The 20,019-nt window shown below is 41.7% G+C and overlaps 1 protein-coding gene across 6 annotated transcripts in view; it reads right to left on the bottom strand.

Annotated features, from left to right (window-relative positions):
* sh3glb2b (SH3-domain GRB2-like endophilin B2b) overlaps positions 1–20,019 on the bottom strand; it is a 93,946-nt gene that overhangs the window by 15,743 nt on the left and 58,184 nt on the right. For 4 of the 6 annotated variants that reach the window (XM_049468546.1, XM_049468647.1, XM_049468588.1 and 1 more), the window contains 5 exons: positions 18,707–18,730; positions 17,428–17,517; positions 13,468–13,568; positions 5,419–5,433; positions 5,002–5,233 (listed from right to left, as the gene is read on the bottom strand). In XM_049468546.1, the coding sequence (XP_049324503.1) occupies positions 5,002–5,233; positions 5,419–5,433; positions 13,468–13,568; positions 17,428–17,517; positions 18,707–18,730 (462 nt within the window). The remainder of the gene's footprint in view (positions 1–5,001; positions 5,234–5,418; positions 5,434–13,467; positions 13,569–17,427; positions 17,518–18,706; positions 18,731–20,019) is intronic. The other 2 variants (XM_049468563.1, XM_049468619.1) reach the window with 1 other exon arrangement.

Here is a 20,019-nt window from a genome sequence, read left to right as displayed (position 1 = left end):
TTGGAGTATCTGTCTCTACTGAGAAGACTTTTAGAGAAAACCTTCTTCTAGATGCTGGAGGCATGGTGCCAATTGGTTCATGTTTATCTACTTTTGGACATATAAATGTTGATCTGATGCAACATATAGGACATCTTGTGAAATGATGACCTGAATTTCAAAATAAGTTTAAATAACAAACCAGTCTTCCACAGCTGAATCAGATCAGGCCTATACCAAAAAGAGCAATTTTAGGAGGTTTTTTTTCAGGATAATCTCAGACCACCAGTGATTCAGCTTTGCTAAATCTATCTTTAAAAAATGGTACCAGACTAAGTGGTTAGACTCCCAGACTCCAAGAAGTTTCCCAACACTGGCTGATCTGCATGGTTATTACGTTTTAATTTGGCAACGATTAGACTTTCACTTTTCAATAAAAAGTATTGATATTAATGTATGGCAAATGCAAACAATACAATATACAGGTCTGGAAAAAAATAAGTGAGTTCCTTTGATTTTAACAAATGGAAAACCTTTAAAATATAATCAAGAGGAAAATGGATGAGTACGGCCATCAAACCAAGCTGAACTGCTTGACTTTTTGCACCAGGATCAGCAGCACCTACCCAAGATGGCAGCGCGTTAACACGCAGCGGCCGCTCCGGGTCCGTTAAATGGTGCTTTTGTGTTACTATTTGTCGTTTTTTCCGTTTATTTCCTGCAAATATGTGCATCGGAACACCCGTGCACATGTTCTACCACCGCCAGACCCTGCTACAGTGGAGAAATCAGCCAGAAAACACGCTACCGGACGAGGTTCTGCAGACGCTACTTGAGCTTAGCCTGCTAAGAGACACAGGCCGCCAGCCTGCGGTGTTTCCTGACGCCGGAGCCCAGCGGAAGTGCCATTGCAAGCGGTGCGAGCGAAAGCGGAAGCGCGGAAAGAGAGCGGGGATCCGCCCGAGGCTAAAGGCTAGTCCTAGCCGGCCGGCTATACCATCGCTCTTTCTGGCAAACATCTGTTCCCTCGACAATAAACTGGACTACATCCGACTCCAGCGAACTACCCAGCGTGAGTTCAGAGACTGCTGTGTTTAGGTTTTTGTGGAATCGTGGCTGAACGACAACATTCCGGACAGCGCCATTCAGCTAGCCGGGCTAACCGCGTTCAGAGCGGATAGGAGCGCGGCTCTATCCGGGAAGACCCGCGGTGGAGGCGTGTGTGTTTACATCAACACGGAATGGTGTAACAACGCTGTGACTGTCCCCAAACACTGCTCTCCACTGGTGGAGTTCCTGATAGTCAAGTGCAGACCTTTTTATTTAGTACGGGAGTTCTCCGCCGTGCTAATAGCTGCTGTCTACATTCCACCCAGCGCTAGCATTGGTGCTAATGCTAAAGAGGCTCTGTGTGAACTCTATCGGACTATCAGCGATCTGCAGAACAAACAACCAGACGGACTGTTTATTATCGCCGGAGATTTCAACCACGCAAATCTCAAGTCAGTGCTCCCTAAATTCCATCAACATGTGGACTTTGCAACGCGAGGAGCGAGCGCGCTGGATCTTGTTTACACAAACATCCCCAGCGCATACCGGCCGGAGCCCCGCCCCCACCTCGCTTTCTCGGACCACATGTGTGTTTGGCTGACTCCAACATACACACCACTCATCAGACGCTCCAGACCAGTTCAGAAGCAGGTGAAAACCTGCCCGGCAGGCTCCATCTCTGCCCTTCAGGACTGTTTTGAGTGCACTGCATGGGACATGTTTAGGGAGGCTGCTACTGAAGGCGATTCTGTTGATTTGGAGGAGTATGCAGCATCAGTCACTGGCTACATCAGCAAGTGTATTGATGATGTCACTGTCTCCAAGACCATCACCACACGCCCAAACCAGAAGCCTTGGATGACTGCTGAGGTACGTGCGCTGCTGAGGACCCGCGACTCCGCCTTCAGAGTGGGTGACAAGGTGGCCCTGAGGAAAGCGAGAGCCGACCTGTCACGAGCCATCAGAGAGGCAAAGCGCGCACACGCCCAGAGAATCCACAGCCACTTCAAGGACACGGGTGACGCACGGCGCATGTGGCAGGGCATCCAGGCAATCACCAACTACAGGACAATGCCACCGTCCTGTGAACGTGATGCCTCCCTCCCTGATGCCCTGAATAACTTTTATGCACGGTTTGAGGCACAAAACAACACGTTGGTGAGAAAGACCATGCCCAAGCCGGACGAGCAGTTGTTGTGCCTGACTGCAGTGGAAGTGAGGAATACTCTGCACAGAGTCAACCCACGGAAAGCTGCAGGACCAGACAACATGCCCGGCAGAGTGCTCAGGGAGTGCGCAGACCAGCTGACAGATGTTCTCAAGGACATCTTCAACATCTCCCTGTGCAGCGCCACTGTCCCAACGTGCCTCAAGTCCACCACCATCGTGCCCGTGCCGAAGAAGTCCACAGTGTCCTGCCTCAATGACTACCGTCCCGTTGCACTTACACCCATCATTATGAAGTGCTTCGAGAGGCTAGTCATGAGGAACATCAAGACACTACTGCCCTCTTCACTGGACCCCCTGCAGTTTGCGTATCGTCCCAATCGCTCTACGGACGATGCCATCACCACCACCCTTCATCTCTCCCTCACCCACCTGGAGAAGAAAAACACTTACGTCAGAATGCTGTTTATAGACTTCAGTTCAGCATTCAACACCATCATCCCACAGAACCTCATCAGGAAGCTAAGCTCGCTCGGCCTCAACACCCCCCCTCTGCAACTGGATCCTGGACTGGGGAGACCCCAGTCAGTCCGGTTCGGGGGCAGCACCTCCAGCACCATCACACTGAACACTGGGGCCCCCCAGGGCAGTGTCCTGAGTCCTCTGCTGTTCACCCTGCTGACTCATGACAGTGCTGCAAAACACAGTTCTAACAGCTTTATCAAGTTCGCCGATGATACAACCGTGCTGGGTCTCATTACCAAAGGCGACGAGTCAGCATACAGAGAGGAGGTGCAGCGGCTGACAGACTGGTGTACAGTCAACAACCTTCACCTGAATGTGGACAAGACAAAGGAAATGGTTGTTGACTTCAGGAGAGCACAACACACCCACTCTCCACTCAACATCGACGGGTCCTCTGTGGAGATTGTTAAGAGCACCAAGTTCCTTGGTGTCCACTTAGCAGATAACCTCACCTGGACCCTGAACACCAGCTCTACAGCCAAGAAAGCCCAGCAGCGTCTCTACTTCCTCCGGAAGCTGAGAAAGGCCCGTCTCCCTCCACCCATCCTCACACTCTTCTATAGAGGGACCATTGAGAGCATCCTGAGCAGCTGCATCACTGCCTGGTTTGGGACCTGCACCGTCTCTGACCGCAAGACCCTCCAGCGTATTGTGAGGACAGCTGAGAGGATCATCGGCGTCTCTCTCCCCTCCATCACGGACATTTACACCACCCACAGCATCCGCAAAGCAACCAGCATTGTGAATGACCCCACTCATCCCTCACACGAACTGTTCTCCCTCCTGCCTTCGGGAAGAAGGTACCGCAGCATCCGGTCCAGCACGACCAGATTCTGCAACAGCTTCTACCCCCAAGCCATAAGACTCCTCAACTGCAGAGACTGAACTGATGGTTTTTCTGTACATGCACACACTGTCACTCTTACCCCACTTACCCCAGAAAATGGAAAGCACTAAAAACCCTACTACCTCACTGGACTCTATTGCACACTGTGTAATAGAGGTAATTACTACCTCACTGGTCTTTTTTGCACACTGCATAATTTGCACACTGTCTTGTTATTTATTATTCTTTGTCTGTATGGTGTTGTATTGTCTGTCTGCACTTTTGTACTGTTGCACTATTGTTCTGTCTACAATGTGTTTATGTGCACCATGGTCCTTGGAGGAACGTTGTTTCGTTTCACTGTGTACTCTGTATATAGCTGAAATGACTATAAAAACCACTTTGACTTTGACTTTGACCAGGAGTGGCATAAAGTTATCCAAAAGCAGTGTGTAAGACTGGTGGAGGAGATCATGCCAAGATGCATGAAAACTGTGAATAAAAACCAGGGTTATTCCACCAAATATTGATTTCTGAACTCTTAAAGGTCTCTTATGAATATGAACTTTTTGCATTATTTGAGGTCTGAAAGCTCTGCATCTTTTTTGTTATTTCAGCCATTTCTCAATTTCTGCAAATAAATGCTCTAAGTGACAATATTTGTATTTGGAATTTGGGAGAAATGTCCGTAGTTTATAGAATAAAACAACAATGTTAATTTTAATCAAACATAAACCTATAAATAGCAAAATCAGAGAAACTGATTCAGAAACTGAAGTGGTATCTTAATTTTGTTCAGAGCTGTACATTGCGAGAAATTTACTTTATCCCACCCCTACTACCTTATGTACAAGACAGATGTTGGCTTCTAATAAAATGCCCTATTCCACCTTAAATGATGCCACAGAATCAGTCATGTTTCAGGTCCAGAAGCCTCTATCCTGAATCATTTAAGGTGGAATGTAAAATTTAAATAAGGGAGTGTCTAAAAACTGTTCTTTTCATAAAACAGCAATGCTTACTGTTGAGTTTAGAAGGTAGATAACTTTTATTTATATTTAAGTTTATGCTCTTTCTCTTTCTTTTTATCTCTTTCTCTCTTACTCTTTCTTTCTCTTTCTCTCTCTCTCACACTGACGTGGTCACGCACACACAAACAGATACACTCAAGCTGTTGAAGGTGTGGAATATGGAGCTACACTAGCGTTTATTTTCTCCATTAAAATGCTTGGTTAAACTCAATAATTCAGCACATTACAATATTTTTTAAAGTTTAAAAAGCATCAAAACTACGCTGAGAGTTCAAAAAAAAAATTCATCCATCATCTTAAGGGAGAAAAAGTGTGATTAATCGTGGCTAATTTTTTTTTTATCGATTGTTAACATTAATGTATTTATAGATTAAGTGAATAATAAGCTTGCAGTTTAAACAGGGGGAAACACATTAAACCCACCTCATCAGCAAACAACGACAGCTCACTCGTATCTGCAGCGTCGTAGTCGTACAGCACTTTGGCTTTGCGTGTGCCTGTGGCTGGAGGCTTCACCTCCTCGATTTTCAGCGGGACAGACTCCAGAGAGCTGGAGGGGGGCGGGGGACGGGCAGGAGCCGAGGTACCGGAGAGAGGAGATGGACCTGCCGTGAGTCCTGATGTGGAGGGGTTGCCTGCAAAGGCGTTGGGAAACCTGGCCAAGACAAGTCACAGAGGACCAATTAGAGAACAAAAGCATGGGAATCTGCAGTCGGCTCAATCCCACAAATCATCTTTTTAGACACATATTCCCTTAAAAAACAACAAAACATCATAACAATATTAATATGCCAGACTTCCACTGCTGTTAAGTACAGTATATGGAAGGAAATTACTCACGTATCTCCATTTGCACTGAAGGCCGAGAGGAAGAGAGAGAGGGGAAGTGATTTCAGTTACAGCACAGCCACAAGAATGCCCATTGAAAAAAAAAGCCCAAAACTAATCTCCTCTCCTCCGGAGAGCATGCACTATAAAACGCCTACACCATAATTAACATATTTCCTCTAGAAAATCAAACCATCTGCAAGTAAAAAATTAAAGGGAAGCTCATAAGTAATAGTGGCAATGGAAAATAGTAAATTCTGTGCAAATGAGCCATAAAAAGGAGTAGTGGACAATCCCATTGATGTCTATTCAAGAACAGAAAAAGCAGAAAAGCTAGCCCAACAGGTCCATTTCCCACGACCAAGGCCATGCTGTCATGAGTGGCATTTCCACACTGACCACAAACCTGTTTGCACTTGTGCGGATGGGTAGCAAGTAGTTCCTTATGGATGTACAGATCTCTAACCAAGCAGCAGCGGTAAAGACGCAATGTGAAAGTATTTGATTTAGAGTTCAATCCTGGTCTTGCAGCTGCATCAGGGTTTGGATAGAATTTTGATGCATCACGTTGGGGTTTGGACAGTTTTGAAGAGCCAAATTATGGTTTGGACACAGTTTCAAAGGGCCACACTGGGTTTTGAAGTGTCTCACTAGGGTTTGAAATGTTACATTTGGTTTAGATAAAGATCTCAAGGGCCAACCGGGGTTTAGAGTTCTGCCATAAAAGCAGCTGACCCATTGTGTCCCATGGCGACATAAGTGGCCATGCTTGTGCAGATGGGTAGGAATTAGTTCCTTATGGAGGTACAGATCAAAAACCACGCCTTATAGTATCACACTGGAGATTGAAGGGCCATGCTATGATTTGAACACCGTTTTTAAGAGCTACATTGGAGTTTTAAGAGTCACATTGTGGTTTATACACAGATTTGAAGGGCCACAATGTGGTTTGTACACAGTTTTAAAAGGGCCACGCTGCAGTTTCTACACACTTTTAAAGAGCCACATTGGAGTTTTAGGGGTCACATTGTGGTTTATACACAGATTTGAAAGGCCACAATGTGGTTTATACACAGTTTTAAAGAGCCACACTGGAGTTTTAGGAGTCACACTGTGGTTTGTAAAGTTTTAAAGAGCCACATTGGAGTTTTAAGAGTCACATTGTGTTGGAACACAGTTTTAAAGAGCCACATTCGAGTTATAAGTGTTACATTATGGTTTGTACACAGTTTTAAAGAGTTACATTATGGTTTGTACACAGTTTTAAAGAGCCAGATTGGAGTTTTAAGAGTCACACTATGGGTTTTACACAGTTTTAAAGAGCCACATTGGAGTTTTAAGAGTCACACTGTGGTTTGTACACAGGTTTAAAGAGCCACATTGGAGTTTTAAGAGTCACACTGTGGTTTGTACAGTTTTAAAGAGCCAGGTTGGAGTTTTAATAGTCACATTGTGGTTTGTACACAGGTTTAAAGGGCTACATTGGAGTTTTAAGAGTCGCACTGTGGTTTGTACACAGTTTTAAATAGCCACATGGGAGTTTTAAGAGTCGCACTGTGGTTTGTACACAGATTTAAAGGGCTATATTGGAATTTTAAGAGTCACACTGTGGTTTGTACACAGTTTTAAAGAGCCACATTGGAGTTTTAAGAGTCACATTGTGGTTTGTACACAGTTTTAAAGAGCCACATTGGAGTTTTAAGTGTTACACTGTGGTTTCTACACAGTTTTAAAGAGCCACCTTGGAGTTTTAAGAGTCACACTGTGTTTTTTTAAGTTTTAAAGAGCCAGATTGGAGTTTTAAGAGTCACATTGTGGTTTGTACACAGTTTTAAAGAGCCAGATTGGAGTTTTAAGAGTCGCACTGTGGTTTGTACACAGTTTTAAAGGGCCACATTGGAGTTTTAAGAGTCACACTGTGGTTTGTATACAGTTTTAAAGAGCCACATTGGAGTTTTAAGTGTTACACTGTGGTTTCTATACAGTTTTAAAGAGCCACCTTGGAGTTTTAAGAGTCACACTGTGTTTTTTTTAAGTTTTAAAGAGCCAGATTGGAGTTTTAAGAGTCACATTGTGGTTTGTACACAGTTTTAAAGGGTTACATTATGGTTTTTACACAGTTTTGTAGGGCCATGTTGCGGTTTGTAGACGGTTCTGATGGTCCACAATGTGGTGTGTACAGTTTTAAAGGGCTACATTGGAGTTTTAAGGGCTACATTATGGTTTGTACAAAGTTTTGGAAGGGCCATGTTGTGGTTTATACACAGTTCTTAAGGATCACATTGTGGTTTGTACACGGTTTTGAAGGACCACATTGTGGTTTATACATAGTTTCAAAGGGCAACAATGGGGTTGGATGAGTCAATGTGGTGTTAACTCTTATGCTGGAGTTTGAACAGATATTTGAATGAACACATTGGGATTTAGACAATGTTAAATGGTCTGAATGGGGTTTATCAGGTTTTATTGAGGGCCACACTGGAGATTTAAGAGACAAATTGTGGTTTGTACAGAGTTTTGAAGGATGTAATGACACAAAGTGAGTCAGAGCCCAATTCTGAGCCTGCAGGTGCATCAGAGTTTGGACAGTTTTTAAGGGTCACATTAGAGTTTGAATGGCCACATTGGTGTTTTGGCAAAGTTTCAAAGGGCCCCAGTGAGGTTTAAAGAGTCTCATTGAGGGTTGAAGACAATGAGACAATTTTGAAGGGTCAATGGGATTTAGACCATTTTAAACGTTCACAATGGGAATTAGTAGGTTTCATCCTCTGGCCCAAAGTGTCCCGTTCCCACAAATAAGGCCATGGCGTCATACGTGGCATTTCACTCTGACCACAAACCTGTTTACTCTTGTGCTAATGGGTAGGAAGTGGTTCCATATAGAGGTACAGATCACTAACCAAGCAGATTCATGAACCGCAACAGTCACGTAATGATGTAAGGTAAAGGTGTTGGTTTAGAGCTTAATCCTGGTCCTTCAGCTACACTGGTATTTTGAAGGACTGAGGATAAGAAAGGGTCACAGTGGGGACTGGACAGTGTCGTAGGGACAGCAACATTAGGGTTTTAAAAGCCAAAATGTGGTTTGTACAAAGTTTTGAAAAGTTAAAGTGTGGTTTTATAGGTTTTATTGAGGTTTGGGCAGAGTTTTGAAGGGTTACAGTGTGGTTTTATAAAGGTTTGGTCAGAGTTTTAAAGGGTTACAGTGTGGTTTTATAGGTTTCTTGAGGTTTGGACAGTGTTTTGAAGGGTTACAGTGTGGTTTTATAGGTTTTATTGAGGTTTGGACATTGTTTTGAAGGGTTACAGTGTGGTTTTATAGGTTTTATTGGGGTTTGGCAGAGTTTTGAAGGGTTACAGTGTGGTTTTATAGGTTTTATTGAGGTTTGGACAGAGCTTTGAAGGGTTACAGCGTGGTTTTATAGGTTTTATTGGGGTTTGGGTAGAGTTTTCAAGGGTTACAGTGTGGTTTTATCGGTTTTATTGAGGTTTGGGCAGAGTTTTCAAGGGTTACAGCATGGTTTTATAGGTTTTATTGAGGTTTGGACAGTGTTTTGAAGGGTTACAATGTGGTTTCATAGGTTTTATTGAGGTTTGGGCAGAATTTTGAAGGGTTACAGTGCGGTTTTATTGGTTTTACTGAAGTTTGGACAGAGTTTTGAAGGGTTACAGTGCAGTTTTATAGGTTCTATTGAGGTTTGGACAGAGTTTTGAAGAGTTACATTGTGGTTTTATTGAGATTTGTACAAAGGTTTGAAGGGTTACAGGGTGGTTTTATAGGTTTTATTGAGGTTTGGACAGAGTTTTGAAGGGTTACAGGGTGGTTTTATAGGTTTTATTGAGGTTTGGCCAGAGTTTTCAAGGGCTACAGTGCGGTTTTATAGGTTTTATTGAGGTTTGGACAGATTTTTGAAGGGTTACAGTATGGTTTTATAGGTTTTATTGAGGTTTGGGCAGAGTTTTCAAGGGGTACAGTGTGGTTTTATAGGTTTTATTGAGGTTTGGACAGAGTTTTGAAGAGTAGATAGATAGATGATAGATAAATAGATACTTTATTTATCCCGAAGGAAATTTAGGCATCCAGCAGCAACAACACAATACAATAAGAAACATATTCAGACAAATCAAAACACAGAAGAATAGAAAATATATAAGGCTATATAAAATAAAAAACCCTAACTATACAAGGTAAGGATCTATCTGTAAACGGAGCAGTGCAGTAGATGTTGCTAATGGTCATAAATAATTAAATAATTAACAGAGTAAAGTGCAATGACATCGGTTACGAAAGTGACTGATGTGACATAGAAATATAATATAATGTAAGTATGCATACGTTACAAGACAGTTCTAAAAAGAGAATGTGAAAATGTGAATACCCAATCATGAGTAAGGTATACTTAAATGTAAGCGAGGTTGGGGAAGTGTTAATATAAATAATTAAGTTGTTGAATAATGTCCAAGTGGTGTGCCTGGATTAAACTCAGTCGTCAGCAGCATCCCGTCCCCGATGGGAGGAGTTAAAGAGTCTGATGGCTCTCGGAATGAAGGATTTTCTGAGTCTGTCTGTTGTGCAGCTCTGTGACAGCAGTCTGCCGCTGAACACACTCCTCTGCTTCATGATGGTGGTGTGAAGTGGGTGACTATCATTGTTCATGATAGAAAGCAGTTTATCCAAAGTCCTTCTCTCAGCTATTGTAACCAGAGAGTCCAGCTCCATTCCAACCACTGCCCCGGCCCTCCTGACCAGCTTGTCCAGCCGTGATGCATCTCTCCTCTTCATGTTGCCTCCCCAGCACACCACAGCGTAGAAGAGAATGCTGGCCACGATTGATTGGTAGAACATCTGCAGAAGCTTCTTACAGATGTTAAAGGACCGCAGTCTCCTCTAGAAATAGAGCCGGCTCTGTCCCTTCCTGTACAGGGTGTCTGTATTTGTTGACCTATCCAGTTTGTTGTCCAGCTGCAGACCAAGGTACTTGTAGGTCTTTACTGTCTCCACATCAACCCCCTCGATGGAGACTGGCTGCAAGGGTGGTCCAGACCTACGGAAGTCCACCACCATCTCCTTGGTCTTGGATATGTTCAACTGCAGTTGGTTCAGTCGGCACCAAGCAACAAAGTCATCCACCTGTCTCTTGTACTCCTCCTCCTGACCACCCTTCACACACCCAACGATGGCAGTGTCATCCGAGAATTTCTGCAGGTGGCACATCTCAGAGTTGTACTGGAAGTCTGATGTGTAGAGAGTGAAGAGGAAGGGGGAGAGCACAGTCCCCTGTGGTGCTCCAGTGCTACTGACCACAATCTCCGATGTGCCGTCAGTGAGCCTCACGTACTGTGGTCTGCAGGTGAGGTAGTCTGTGATCCAGGACACCAGGTGAGGATCCACATTCATCTTCACCAGCTTGTCTCTGAGAAGTGGAGGCTGGATGGTGTTAAAAGCACTGGAGAAATCAAAAAACATGATTCTCACAGCACTACTCCCCTTGTCAAGATGAGAGTAGGTTCGGTGGAGGAGGTAGATGACTGCATCCTCAACACCAATCTTCTCCCGATATGCAAACTGGAGAGGGTCAAGTGCATGCTGTACCTGGGGTCTGAGGAGTGGGAGAAGCAGTCGTTCCATGGTCTTCATAATGTGCGAGGTCAAAGCTACCGGCCTGAAGTCATTGAGCTCACTGGGGCGAGGTTTCTTGGGAACAGGGACCAGGCATGACGTTTTCCACAGCGTAGGAACCCTCCCCAACTGCAGGCTCATGTTGAAGATATTCGACAAGGGTAACCCAAGTTCAAAGGCGCAAGCCTTAAGAAGTCTCGGGCTCACCTCGTCAGGTCCAGCTGATTTCCCTGAGCGGAGTCTCCTCAGCGCCCCTGTGACCTGGTCTGCAGAGAGGTGGAGGGGGGAGGTGAGGGGGGGGAGGACTGGATGTGCTGACAGTCTATGAGAGGGAGACCTGAGCAGCACTCAGAAGAGGTAGGGAGGTGTCCAGTGGGGCAGAGGCTGAGGTTGCTGAGATAGCAGGACAGACAGAAGCAGGTGAGGATGAAACAGGGCAATCAAACCGGTTATAGAAGAGATTGAGTTTGTTCCCTCTCTCCACACCACCAGCTGTTGCACTATCACTCTTTGGCTTGCACCCTGTGATTGTCCTCATATCGTCCCAAACTTCCTTCATGTTGTTAACTTGTAACTTCTGCTCAACCTTCTTCCAGTAGGTCTCCTTAGCATCCTTTAAGCAGGACTTGAGTTCACGCTGAATATTCTTCAACTCCTCCTGGTTCTTGTCTTTAAAGGCACTCTTCTTTTTGTTTAAGAGGTCCTTTACGTCACTTGTAATCCAGGGCTTGTTGTTGGCAAAGCAGCGAACAGTTCTTACAGGAACCACAATGTCCATGCAAAAGTTCAGATAGTCAGTTGTGCAGTCTGCTACCCCCTCAATGTCCTCACCGTGAGAGTCCTGAAGCACACTCTAGTCTGTGGATGCAAAGCAGTCCTTCAGGGTCTCCTCTGCCTCCTGAGACCACTTCCTGAAGGAGCGTGTTGTGGTTGGTTGCCTCATCACACAGGGTTTGTAATGAGGCTTCAGGAAAACCAGGTTGTGATCAGATTTTCCAAGTGGGGGCAGTGGGATGGCGGTGTACGCATCACTGATGTTAGCATACAGGAGGTCAATTGTCCTGTTTTTTCTGGTGGGACAGTCCACATACTGGGTAAAAGAAGTCAGTGTGGAGTCCAGCGTGATGTGGTTGAAGTCACCAGAGAGAGCGACAAAAGCATCCGGGTGTTGTGTCTGGAGCCTAGCGATGGTCGCGTGTATGACGTCACACGCAGCCTCCGCGTCCGCTCGGGGGGGCACGTACACACACACAACAATGGCGTGTGAGAACTCCCGCGGGACGTAATATGGTCTTAAACTCACCGCGAGCAGTTCAACATCCCGGCAGCAGATAGTCTCTTTAACAGTCACATGGCCAGGATTACACCATCTGTTGTTAATGAGGATAGCGAGCCCACCGCCCTTAGATTTGCCGCTCCGTGCGCTGTCTCTGTCCGCTCTCACAGTGACGAATCCGGGGATGTTTACATTAGCGTCGGGGATGCTAGCGGTTAGCCAAGTCTCAGTGAAGCAGAAGAGACTGCACTCCCGGTAGGTCCTCTGGTTTCTCACTAACGCTGCGAGCTCGTCTGTCTTGTTGGCCAGCGAGTTCACATTCCCCATCACCACTGCTGGAATACAGGGCTTGTATCTCCAGCGGTTTTCCCGTTGTTTAGCCTTTAGCTTAGCTCCGGCTTTACAGCCCCTGGAGCGTCGCTTAAGCTCCGTCGGAATGGGGTGCCTCGCGCGGCGCGGCTCTTTGTTCTCAGCGCGAGAAGTTCTTCCCTCGAGTAAACAAAGTTTCTGCAGCCCATGTGCAGAGTTTGGCGATCCGTATCCATGGGATACATATTAACACACACTACAGCGTAGTAAGAGACGAAAAAAGAAAGTAAACAGTGAAAAAAGTTCACTTAAGGTGAAATGCTACACGGAGCTGCTGGAAGGCTGCCGCTCTCGTCAGCGCCGAAAACTCGACTCAATTTCCGGCACTCAATTTCAGACTCAAAAACAGTGTGGTTTTATAGGTTTTATTGAGGTTTGGGCAGAGTTTTCAAGGGTTACATTGCAGTTTTATAGGTTTTATTGAGGTTTGGACAGAGTTCTGAAGAGTAACAGTGTGGTTTTATAGGTTTTATTGGGGTTTGGGCAGAGATTTGAAGGGTTACAGTGTGGTTTTATAGGTTTTATTGAGGTTTGGAGAGAGTTTTAAAGGATCACAATGGTGTTTAAACAGAGTTTTAAAAGTTCACAATGGGGTTTGGACAGAGTTCTGAAGGGTCACATTGGGGTTTGGTTAGTTTTTTTAGACCCACTTCAAGAGCCCAGCAGTTTTACTGGACTACAATCAATACAATAAACTCATTGGGCTAAAATAAGGTAAGAGCCAAGGTATGTCAGAACACATGTTCAAAGGTTTGTGGGAGATTTAGTTAAACATCTAGAATACCATTTTACACACCTGCTGAGTTCCTTCTGCAACTCCTGCATGTGCTTGTGACACTGAGCATAGTAGACAGCCTGGGCTTCCACAAACTCATGCAGGCATCGCAAGTGATTCACCTGTGTGGATATAAAAACACACAGAGAGTGAGTCAGTGGGAGGAGAGGGTGAAGAGTGCGTTAACTCTTAAGACTAAAGTAACATTTCACAAAAATAACAGCCGTTTGGAAAAGTCTTAGTTACACAAAATTAATGCTTCTCCATTTATCGTACCAGAACAGTAACACACACAGACTAGGGATAGCCAATATGAGACAGAAAATTTTATTTTATTTTAATATTATGAAATTTTATTTTATTTTAATATTATTAATTATAATAATATTTCAGCCATTTTTTTTTGCAATAACAATATTCTTAGTGATATGCCAATTTGTTTTCACAACAATTTCAACAATATAGTACTAGTAATATAGTACTATAATAACAAACATCTATAAACATGTGTGTATTTCATAAACAGTAACTTACAGAGGCTTGTATACTATAATAATAGTGTAACAAAATAAATAATGCATCAAAAATGATGTAATAACAAAAAAACCACAAAACTAAAACATAGCATATTTAGTGTATGTAAATAAACTTTTAATAAACAAACAATTAAAAGTAAATACAGTATACAGCACAATGAATACCAAATATACTGCTCTCAAGAATATCATAATATCACTATATTACGTCACATTAGTGCTGGGCGATATGGCCAAAAATCCATATTACTGACGGTTGCACAGTATTTCAAGTTTTTTTATTATTATTTTATTTATTTATTTATTTATTTTTTGTATAACTGGGCTTTAAAATAGGGTTTGTCAATTACTGTACTGTTAGGTGTTCATATAATACTAAACACTAAGGCTTTAAAATTAAGGCTTTGATTAGTATTGGGTTTACTTTGTCCCACAAAATTAATATAACACAATATAAGAACAAATCAGACTTAATTATCAAAAAAAATAGCTAAAAAATTTAAACAATAATCATTAAATAGACAACAAATTTAACACGGCTCACTTAACAAAATTAAATATTTAAATAAATAGTTCCATAAACACTATAAACAAACCTAATATACTCAAAGTTTAAGTATTTAAGGAGATATTTCTTAAAGGTTCCGTTGCACAAGTTAAATACAAGTTTAATATCAATTTACTGTATGTTATTCCTGAAGACATTAGAGGCATTACAGTATTTAAATCAGCTATAATTCCCTTTTTTCTCCAGTTAACAAATACATTCAAATCATCATTTAAGCTACAGTATTAATATATTTAAAAGGGCTGTAGTTACTGCTCTATTTTACTGGAATAAAACACAGCGCCCTCTAGTGGTATGAGAGAAACACATACTAGTTCAAGTTCCCCCGGTGGTATAGACCACTGAAGGTGTACGTCATTCTGTAGTTCTCATGCGGCTTCCGTGTCTAAGTGTTTTTTTCCCTATGAGAAAAATGAATGGGCTTTTTTAAAACCTGTCTCTGTCACATTCTGTGGTAAATAAATCTGTTCAGACCCCTGTACGTTTTATTCTGTGTACATTTTACTCCTGAACATCACTGGATTCTCTGAATCACGATAACCTTTGAGAGTGGTAATGAGAAAAATGCTAGCTTCAGGCTAATGCTACAGCAGAGTGAACTGACCTCCCAGCGCGGCTGCAGAGCCTAGCTGCAGGGGACTTTTTTCAGTGCAACACCAGAGAACTCCAGCCATATTTTTTACAGCATACTACACACAGCTGATCCAACTACCGAACTAACTGCCCTTACTGAGGAGAGCTGAGAGTCTCACAGCATAAAATCACTAAAACAGGTCAGTGATACTCCAGAACCAGCTGTAACACGTTTTAACATTTACAGTCATATGAAAAAGTTTGGGCACCCCTATTAATCTTAATCATTTTTAGTTCTAAATATTTGGGTGTTTGCAACAGCCATTTCAGTTTGATATATCTAATAACTGATGGACACAGTAATAATTCAGGATTGAAATAAGGTTTATTGTACGAAAGAAGCCATTTCGACTCTGTTTGTGGCGTGCTTGCAGAAATGGCTTCTTTCGCATCACTCTCCCATAAAGCTTCTCCTTGTGCAAAGTGTGCTGTATTGTTGACCGATGCACAGTGACACCATCTGCAGCTCTTTGGAGGTGGTCTGTGGATTGTCCTTGACTGTTCTCACCATTCTTCTTCTCTGCCTTTCTGATATTTTTCTTGGCCTGCCACTTCTGGGCTTAACAAGAACTGTCCCTGTGGTCTTCCATTTCCTTACTATGTTCCTCACAGTGGAAACTGACAGGTTAAATCTCTGAGACAACTTTTTGCATCCTTCCCCTGAACAACTATGTTGAACAATCTTTGTTTTTAGATCATTTGAGAGTTGTTTTGATGAGCCCATGATGCCACTCTTCAGAAGAGATTCAATTAGGAGAACAACTTGCAATTGGCCACCTTAAATACCTTTTCTCATGATTGGATACACCTGACTATGAAGTTCAAAGCTGAATGAGGTTACCAAACCAATTTTGTGCTTCAGTAAGTCAGTAAAAAGTAGTTAGGAGTATTCAAATCAATAAAATGATAAGGGTGCCCATACTTTTGGTTTAATGCATATTGCACATTTTCTGTTAGTACAATAAACCTCATTTCAATCCTGAAATATTACTGTGTCCATCAGTTATTAGATATATCAAACTGAAATGGCTGTTACAAACACCCAAATATTTAGAACTAAAAATGATTAAGATTAATAGGGGTGCCCAAACTTTTTCATATGACCGTACCCTCTTTATTATGCAGTGAAAAAAATGGGTGTTTCTGGTTCGTTGTCACCTCAGTGAGGGCAGGTAGTTAGTTGATTAGTTGATTATTTGGGTCAGGTGTTGTAATTAGTATAAATTAATGACCGTGATTAAATACTAAACCCTTTGGGGAAGCGCTGCTGAACTGAGAGCCACTTTCTCTTATAATCTGCCTTTTAAAGCTCTAACACAGACTACACTGCTCAACATCACACTGCTCAACATCACACTGCTCAACATCACACTGCTCAACATCACACTGCTCAACATCACACTGCTCAACATCACATTGCTCAACATCACACTGCTCAACATTACTGAAATAGTTTACATCTGTTTAAATGCTTGAATGATCCTCTGTGAAGAAGCATAATAATCCAAAACGGGTTCTGACTGGAGTTCACTGTTGTTATGCAGAATCCAGTCTGGGATCATTTCCAGCCGCGGTGCTGTGACGTCAGTTAAGTATTAGCTTAAAGTTAGCATTTTTCTAATTACTCCCCTTAAACGATCTCATAATTCAGAGGATCCAGTGATATTTATGAGGTAAATGTACACAGAATAAAACGTACAGGATTCTGAACATATTTATTTACCACAGAATGTGACAGAGGCCAGTTTTTGAAAAGCCCATTTAAATTCCCCATTCACTTGAACCGCTTAGACATGGAACCCCAAATATGGGCATAAACAACATGGCACAGACTACAAAATGACGACATGACTTCAGTGGTCTATACCGAATGAACCGGTATACAGTCCAGCACTACGCCCCTTTTTTTTTTTATGATGTGATATAATTTTTTTTGTGATATAATATGGGACACACAGTAGGACAGAGGAGATGCTTCTATTTCCATCATATATTTATTTTTAAATGAAACAATATTTATCTTCCAGACTCGTCACTGTGATTAAAACAGTAAACACACATCAGCGGGTCGAAAGGGAAATCCCAGGCTAAGTAAGCTGATGTATGTCAATATTTACAACCCTACACCCAGAAAAAAGAGGAACTGGAGTGACTGTGATCACTGTTCTTTATCCAGTGTGTATCTGAATGTGGAATTGGGGAGAAATGAGCAGAAATGAGACCCAGACGTAATCTCTGACTCACATGTGTACTGCTGATGCCTTCTAGAAGGAGACGGGTCACCTCCGCCTGTCTGTCAAATTCCGTCTGAGCCACCCGCAGCTCCTGTTCGGCCTGTTACACACACACACACACACACACACACACACACACAGTCACAATCTTCTCTTTAACAAGAGCAATGAATCTATTATCTGGCAGCCTGTTTATTAATAAGTAAAGCTACAATGATTTCATCATCAGGTACATTTTACCTGAGTGCACTAATAAATCGGGTTGGGCTAAAGGAAAACAAGTGTGGCATACCAGTTTTAATGCGATACCAATTCTGATAACCAGTAAAGTCCTTCAAATTAGAATTAGGGTTTAAAATAAAACAGATTTATTAAAGAGAGATTAACTGGTTTTGTTACCAGTCAATGGAACTGCTTAGTATGTCACTTCTGAACTGCTAAATTTGTTAAACTTAACTAAACAGTTAAGACCTGAACTCATGCATGGTATGCATTTTTTTTTATTTCTCTTTGCAATTTGGGCTAATTGACACCTGATTAGTGTAAAAACAAAGAATTATTATAATTTTTTTTTACATTATGTAGTTTCTAAGAACAATGATGTCCACATATGATGACTTTAGTTTTATATTTTAAGTTAAATTGCTAGTGGATAAGCCCCCATTGATGTGGAGATTATTGTAAGCACAGTAGGCAGAATTTTAATTTTTTAATTTTAAACCTATATTTAAAAAGATAATCTGACCCATATTTTAATCTATTGTGGTGCCTTTCTATTCATAGAGATCAGAGCCTGATCTTTTGTTACCAGAATCTAATTCAACCAATAACATTCGTGTCACAAGCCCACAAATCAGATACATATCTGATATAGGAGAGACTCAAATCTGAATTAAACCAATCGGATTTGACATGTCATGACATGACACAGCCCTGAAAATGCAAAAAAATTAGAATCATTAGATTTAAGTCATTTTAGGCTGGTAATGTGAACATAACCTAAAAATCAATTGGCAGAATCTTGGCTTATACTGATAAATTTGACACATTAGCACTGGAATCAGATCAGATTTAACATGTCTTGACATGACACAAAAAATTGTCATTTTTAATAATCATTTCTAATAAAATGGCCAACATTTCGATGAATATAGGTACAATGTCGGTGGACCCAACCAACAATCATATGTTCCTACATAACACTTATAAAAGAACATGAAATAGCATGACCTCAGTCCACGCTAGCGCTAAAGTCTCTACAGTCTGTTCTTGTTCACGGTTATACTTACTTTGTCCACCTCTTCACTCCACAGCTGATTACACGCAGCAGAACAGAGAAGAGAGGAGGAATTAGCTTCAATTACACAACAACACAGAATCCCACTAGACAGAGCTCCTATCACTGCAGGACTGTGGGCTGGGAAGCCAAGTACTAACACACCAAACACAGACTGCAAAGAGACTATATTCACTGTGCAAGGGGTTATTGTTCCTTAGAGCACATGAACATCGTTTCCACTCCAGACCACCATAAATATACTAAAGAGTGATAATTACGTTTTCTTAAACCATTATACACTATATGAAGTATTGGGACACCTGCTCATTTACTCTTCGTAGGAGTAACAAAATCTCTACAGTCTATACAGTCCAGGAAATCCTTTCTTTAGACTTTAATTTGGAGCATTAGACAAAATTTGACACCAAGAACAGTGCCAATAAATACAGCTCTAGAAAAAATTAAGAGACCACTTCAGTTTCTGGATCAGTTTCTCTGATTTTGCTATTTATAGGTTTATGTTTGAGTTAAATTAACATTGTTGTTTTATTCTATAAACTACAAACAACATTTCTCCAAAATTCTACATAAAAATATTGTCATTTAGAGCATTTATTTGCAGAAAATGAGTGAATGAGAAATGGCTGAAAAAACAAAAAAGATGCAGAGCTTGTAGACCTCATATAATGCAAAGCACAAACAAGTTCATATTCATAAAGTTTTAAGAGTTCAGAAATCAATATTTGGTGGAATAACCCTTTTTTTAATCACAGTTTTCATTCATCTTGGCTTGTTCTCCTCCACCAGTCTTACACGCTGCTTTTGGATAGCTTTATGCCTTTACTCCTGGTACAAAAGTTCAAGCGGTTCAGTTTGGTTTGATGGATTGTGATCATCCATCTTCCTCTTGATTATATTCAAGAGATTTTCAATTTGGAAAAATCAAAGAAACTCATCATTTTAAGTGGTATTTTCTATTTTTCCAGAGCTGTATATGTACTATTTCATTAGCAACTGTTTGTACTTGCATTTGCACACCAATGGGTGTATTTAAAAGAACTACATGCATTCATTAGTAGAGGGGTGTCCACAAACATTTGTATGTTTATATATAGTGTACATTTTATTATGGCTTAAGAAAAAATAATAATAATAATAAAAACAACATATAGAGTGTAATATAGTTAACCCCATGTGAGAATTTCTGAGATTGTGCACACTTTATTATACAGTTTTTAGTCAATTTCTAGTATTATATGGACTGAATACAATCTACAATCAGACTGAAGCAAAGGTTTTCTATTTCTTTAATGTCAGTATGGG

This window comes from Astyanax mexicanus, chromosome 1 (genome assembly GCF_023375975.1).
Source record: "Astyanax mexicanus isolate ESR-SI-001 chromosome 1, AstMex3_surface, whole genome shotgun sequence".
Classification (NCBI taxonomy): domain Eukaryota; kingdom Metazoa; phylum Chordata; class Actinopteri; order Characiformes; family Acestrorhamphidae; genus Astyanax; species Astyanax mexicanus.
This window is presented reverse-complemented; position numbering and strand designations above follow the sequence as displayed.